General features: G+C 39.4%; 1 protein-coding gene across 1 annotated transcript in view; it reads right to left on the bottom strand.

Annotated features, from left to right (window-relative positions):
* bbs9 (Bardet-Biedl syndrome 9) overlaps positions 1-6,599 on the bottom strand; it is a gene marked incomplete in the record, with an annotated part of 199,408 nt that overhangs the window by 83,098 nt on the left and 109,711 nt on the right. The window contains 1 exon segment of the mRNA XM_014021609.1: positions 5,047-5,229. Within this exon segment, the coding sequence (XP_013877063.1) occupies positions 5,047-5,229 (183 nt within the window).

The following is a 6,599-nucleotide window of genomic DNA, read 5'->3' on the forward strand; positions in this document are numbered from 1 at the left end:
ATCTATGCCTAGCACTAAAATTAATCAGTATGAGTTAACTCGATTAATTTCACAGCCCTAATAAAAAACAAAGCAAATAAATAAATAAACATGTAACATTGATGGAAACAAAAAAGTGCGATCACACAGCCTCGTTTTGTCAGATATGAACTTTATCAAACATGAAAGTTTAAGGGAGTAATAATATGTGTGCTTGTTGGGGGGGAGGGGCAAAGGTGTGCTGACAGGAAGCCTTTCACCCTCCTAAAGAGCCATCCCTTTCTTCCACTGCCTGCTGCCACATTGATTGGTCCCTAATGAGCCATAATGACAGGTAATCAGAGCTGTAACAACGGTGACAGAGAGATACAGAGAAAAAACACAGAGAGGAAGAAAAAGACAAAAGCAAGGGGTTGGAAAAGGTCAAGAAAATGAAATGATAAAGGAGAAGACAGATAGAGAAAACAACATGAGTGGAAATGTGGAGGGAAGGCAAAAATAAAGGCAGTAAAAGAAAAGTAAAGAAAAGAAAAGAAAAGTGTGCAGGGGAAGAAGAGATGAGAAAGGAGGTAGAAGAGGAGGAGAGACGGGAGGTGAGTGACCTTCTCTTACCACAATACATCAACAGGTTATCAAATACTTGGAAGCAAACAAGTGCAGGTTTCTGTGAAAACTTGGCGTGCTCAAACACACGCTCGGTGGCACAAACGTTCCGCATGCTGCCGAGGAAAATTAAACGTCTTTAAATGTAAACTCCAGACTTCCATCCTTGAGGACGAGAGGAAGTGAAGAAAGGTGGAGAGGAACAGGTTCGGACAGAGCCGGAGACGATCTGGATACAGTCGCCACTAATGCCCAAAGAAAATAGGGGAAGCTTGTCGAAAACAGTCTGTAAACATATGTTCTGTTTTAACAATGATGTCAGATTAACAGGTAATCATTACAATAACTAATGTAAATTAAAAAAATTAAGATTGCTTATTTATGCTAGAGCTAAATGTTATTGAGAGCCACAAAACATCATTATAAAAGTGTTTACATTAGTCAATTTAACTATTAAAACATTTGGTATGAACTTCCAATGGCTTTGAGCATCTTTTAACTTTATTTAAAATAAAGTTTTTATCATTAACTTTTTTTTGGTCCTACTGAATGCTTTTACTTACTAAAGACAAATAAGTTAATAGATATAATGAGCAGATATAAATAATTCATTGGGAGGCCTAAAAATGAATGTTAGGTCCTTTCATGTCTGAACACTATGTTGTAAACAGACGGTATCACTGTTCACTTGCTTAAAATGTCAGCTATAAAAAGTGAAAGAAAGTCAACTTTTACAAAAATTCAATTATCTGACTTTATGATGAATGATGAAATAAAACTTTGCTTCTCAATTTGTTTTTTTTAATGACAGTCACTAGTTTGTCTCGAACTCCAAGGAAATAGTTGAAATTTAGAAAAGATGATCTAACAGGAGTGAAAAATATATTCTTGTATGGCCTTAGTTGCTCACCAACTATTAAGTTATTTCTAATCCGTGAACAATTCTTATTTACAAAACTGCTGACTGCATCAGAATATTGAGCCTGTAACTGCAATATTGCTGAAAAGTCATGAATCGCACACTGCCTCAAGTGGCTCCCGAAGAAATGAAAAAAAAAAAAAAAAAACAGTCCTGACATCCTGATCCAGACTGGGAAAGTCATCTGAGAGGCTGGAGTTATGGTTCTGTGTGAGAACAATGTCATCCAGACTGCTTCCAAGAGGAAACAGCATAAACACAAATTCTTGCCTCGGCCAATTCAGCGGGATTCCTCGTCTGAAAAAAAAAATATTAGAAAAACTGGATTTCATATTTTAGAGCCACTTTGTGCAGCTTTAGGGTGTTGCAAGATGTAAATACAACCAAATGCTGTGGTTGTGTAAATAATGTCAATCAGCTGATGTAAAAAAAGTGTTTAAATAAAAAGGGATGGGATAAATAGAGCCATGAGCACAATTAAATACTATGATAAATATGGTTTAGTATGTATCGTTGTGCAAGAATTCTTGATCTGCAGCATATCTGGCACAAAAATGATGGGACATGTGCTTGCATAAACAAAGGAGAATTTAAAAACCACATGAGGACATCTGAAAAATAAAATAATGTCAGACAAAAATGATAATTGCTCTCCACACAGTTTGTGCATGTGCAAGCCTGGGAAAGACGGTTGTTATTGAGAATAAACAATGACCACATTATGGTTGATCCGCCGTCTAAGGCACTTCAGCGGATTTTCTGATGGAAATCAGCTGCGCATTGTTAAAATGCAGAGGGCTGTGGCTGTAGTTGTCACTTCAGGAACCAGTGAGACATGAAATACAAGACAGGAAGTCACATTGGTGTAAGAGATTAAAGGCTTTAAAAGCTTTACAAATGCCAAAACACTGCAAAGTGCATTGGAAACCGTGGTCTCCGGAGTTCATGCACAGGATTTTTTTTTTTTTTACAGCTTTGGAAAATCATCACAGAGGCAAACGTTTGTCTACAGTCACAGAGATTGGAAAGTAAACAGTGGAAATATGTTCATAATAAAACACAAACCACAAGTAATGTTTACAGCCGGTGTCATGGCCAACACAGCCTTTGGTGCCAAATCGTCCTATATGAACATTTGTGGGGAACTGAACTCAAGGATAAAAAAAAAACCGGCCAAGTTGTCTGGTTGGGAAAACAAATCTTGTTAAAACAGAATGACTCACAGCCAGATTTTCTGAGAATAATTTGAACTGGTACAATAAATAAATAAATGGCCTACAAAGGATAGATTAATTGAAATATTGATGGTTTCTCATTCAAAACTGAAACTGGATCTGCTAAAAACCTTACAGAAAAACCAAAATAAATATTTTCAAACTACAAAGACCAAAGACAACGAAGCTGGAGAAAACAGGAAGCATATTTCAGGTGATGGAGCGTGAGGCTGAAAAATGATCAGAAACAAGGAGGGAAGAACTGGAGGAGGATAGAAGAAAAAACGAAAAGAGGCCTGCATAAAAAAAAGAAAAAGAAGGATGAGTTTTTCTGCTCAACTGCAACTAAATGAAACATTCCGTTCGCTGCCAGACACATTTCCTCCCTTTACTCATCTTCCCTTCCTCTGGTCTGACATTTAGATTCTAAATATTTTTCTATTTCTTTTGGGATGAGAGCAAACTCTCAAGAGCAAAGAAACTATTCTCAGATTTCTCTTGTGTGTTTACAAAGTTAGTCTAGCTGTAAAATTTTATAGTTATAATCAGCCAAAAATGACCGATGACTTAAAGGGATCCGTGATAAGTTGTACCATTTGACTTTATTTAATAAACATATATTTTAACTGTAAAATAAAGACTGTAAAAATACTGTAGGATGTTCAGTTTTTATCATTTTTAAACTAAAGTTTTTAAAATATACATTTCTAGAAGGTAGAAATGACTCAGCCTGTAACTGAAAATATGGATGGAGGACAACAGAGCTGCTTCATGGAAGAAGAACCTCAGTTTAGCCTGTTAGCTTTAGCATTAGCCCAGAAGCTATCACCATATAGATGTATTAGCTCAGCGCTACACATTCTCTTCCCGGTCCTCCATCCACATGACAGAGAGGGGAATGCAAAAATATGGATGGAAGACCTCAGTTTAGCTTGTTTGTCGCCCTAGCGCAGAGCTAATACATATAAGGCAATATAGCATCAGCACTAGCGCAGAGGCTAACAGGCTAAGCTGAGGTTCTTCTTCCATGAAGCAGCTCTGTTGTCCTCCATCCATATTTTCAGTTACAGGCTGAGTCATTTCTACCTTCTCCTCTCTGTCAACGCTCTCTGGTTTAATTTAACATTGCTAATCATCAGATATTGTCCAAGATTAACCTTCAGGGTGGATATAGCTCGCTCACACCGAGGACCTATCCACGTCATCATTTACCCAGAATGCTTTGCGTGTAAATAAAATGGCTCCATCCGTGTTAAAATATATTTAAAAAAATTTACAAAACTAAACATCCTACAGTATTTTTACAGTCTTTATTTCACAGTTAAAATAAATGTTTATCAAATAAAGTCTAATGTTACAACTAATCAGGGACCCCTTTAAAAACAGAAAAAAACGACATCACCACATACATATCTCTGTGGTCACAACGTAGCATCAGAGAGTGGGTTATGTTTTCTGAAAATAGCCCCTCAGTCCACCTGTTTCTCTTGATGTCATGAACATGACCCTAATTACTGCTAATTCACTTAATGCCATTAATCCCATTTAAAATAACAAACACACTTTCTCAGTCCCTTCAGGCTTATGAATTGACCTTCTTGTCTTTTTTCGGTCCAGAGTTATTGTGCGTATGTGTGTGTGTGAGTGTGTGTGTGTGTGTGTGTGTATGTTTTATGTATAGTTGTGTTATTGTGACTGTGTGCAATGTTGGACTGTGAAGAAGGTCTGAAAATAGACTTACTGGTAATGAAAAGTTCAGAGAATTGATCAGAGGCATGGAAAAACTAACACACTCACACAGGCTTGTACAGCAATCCTAATTAGGACGCTGCAATAACTTCTTTTTTTTTCCCACTGAGTATACAACCTAAACTCTAGCTAATTTTTAAAATAAACAGAATCTAAAACTTAATTCTAAGCCAAACCAACACCTCTGGGGTGACAATCCACACCATTAGGACTAGACTTTGATCCAAAAAGCGTTCCTACAGAAATTCTAAAAGGTTTTAAACATTGGGACTCATAGTGATCTGACTTTATAAATCAGTTTGTGTGTGCTGATTCTCTTTTCATCCGGATTTGATGCTAAACTTAGAAACCACAGAACAAACTCTTGGTCTAGAGCTGACAGGTGAGTGTTGAGTAGAGGCGAGCGTGTGATTGAGTGAGTGTGCAGACCTCAAGGGACCGAAGTTGCTTAATATATATTTTTAAAATTCACAGTGTGTGTTTAAGCTGGGCATGTGCTTACCGAGCAAGGCTGCAGGATGGATGGACGGTAGTTGAGATGCTAATAAGCGTCTACGTGTGTGTGTGTGTGCACGTGTGTACCAGCTGTGGTGTGTCCTGCAGCAGAGGCAGCAGTGTGGCTTCCAGGATGGCAGTCTGATTGGGCGGCAGGCCCTGCCACAGCGACAGCAGCAGCACGAGCAGATGAGTGGCGCTCCGCAAGCGGACAAATGCCTGCTCCAGCAGCGCCCGGTTCTCCTCGGCAGCCTCCGCCAGCGCCATCACCTGAAACAGACAAGACCGTTTTACTAACTGTTCCACGAACTGAGACTATGTTCAGTGGTTCAAGCGGTTTTACAAGAGGTTTCGTAGCACATCATGGTTTTCTGTGGGGTACAGAATAACATTAAAGTCCTACTCCAAATGTGAGGAAGGCTGTACAACGGTGCCGTAGTTTCATTCTCTCTACAGTCTCTTTTAAGTTGGGCCTTTCTGTGTGGAGTTTGTATGATCCCCATCTTTCTTTGTGTACTCCAGTTTTCTCCAGCAGACCAAAACATGCATGTTGGGTCCAATAGCCTATATTCCACGGTCATTAATGACGTATTTCCAGTAAAATTTTTGCCACGCTCCTCCCTTCCACTCCCTGCTTACTGCCTATGTTTTTAGCATTAGCTGGTCCGTGAAAAAGTCATTAAGTTAAAGCATCTGTGAGCTACTGGTATAAAACGAGTTCTGTTGTGTGCCGCTGTGTCCACTAAGCAGCAGCTACGATCGAGTAGTTGGTTTTTATCCATTTTCCTCTTGATGAGGAGGTGACAGCAGTGGATCATGGCATTTCAGGCAAAACTTATATTTAAAGCTCACGCTTGTGTTTGCAATCAGCATTTCTAACCTGAGGATATTCAAGAGTCAGCATCAGAAATGAGAAGACGGAGGTTACAAAAGGGAAATGTATGTATATCTATCCCTTTACTGCCAAAATAAGAGAGGAAAGATCTCCTCCAGAGGACAGCTAGCAGGAAGCTAACACAGCAGCCCGGTTGGTACAAAGGTAGGTGTGTGTGCGTGCGCGCTTGTGTTATATGAAATGTTTTTATGCGACTTTGTCATGAGTTTTATGCAAAAGTAAAACCTTGTTAGAGTGTATATTACAGCGTAGACTAAAGCCGAGTGACGAGCGCCCCCCTCCCCCCGAGCACCGAGAGCAGCAGAACCTCCGCCTGATAATCATTACGTTTTCAGTTCACTAACGTCGGGGAAAACGATCCAAACCATACAAGTAGCCCATCGATTTAAAGCCCAGACTCTGCTATTTCCAACAATATAAGTGTCACAGCTCTACGTGAAAAATTCATGGAACAAGCAGCCACGGAATAGTGAAAAAGGCTAAATTCTGGAACCATAAACAGGAATGTCTTTCCTTTGTTTTATGGCTTTAATCCACTTTGGAGTGATTTTTTTTCCCCACTTGGCTGGACCTATACGTCTCCTGTGTTTATGTTGGTACATGTAATATTCTAATTCTGTACTGTGGAGATCATTAAAGGGTATCTTACCCACCCCGTGAAAAGATAACTCCGCCCTAAGGCGAAATTTGAAAAATGCATCAAAGTGGGTAGGGGAGGGGCTGTGGGTAGGGGAGGGAGGGGAGG

This window comes from Austrofundulus limnaeus, unplaced genomic scaffold (genome assembly GCF_001266775.1).
Source record: "Austrofundulus limnaeus strain Quisiro unplaced genomic scaffold, Austrofundulus_limnaeus-1.0 Scaffold299, whole genome shotgun sequence".
Taxonomy (NCBI): Eukaryota; Metazoa; Chordata; class Actinopteri; order Cyprinodontiformes; family Rivulidae; genus Austrofundulus; species Austrofundulus limnaeus.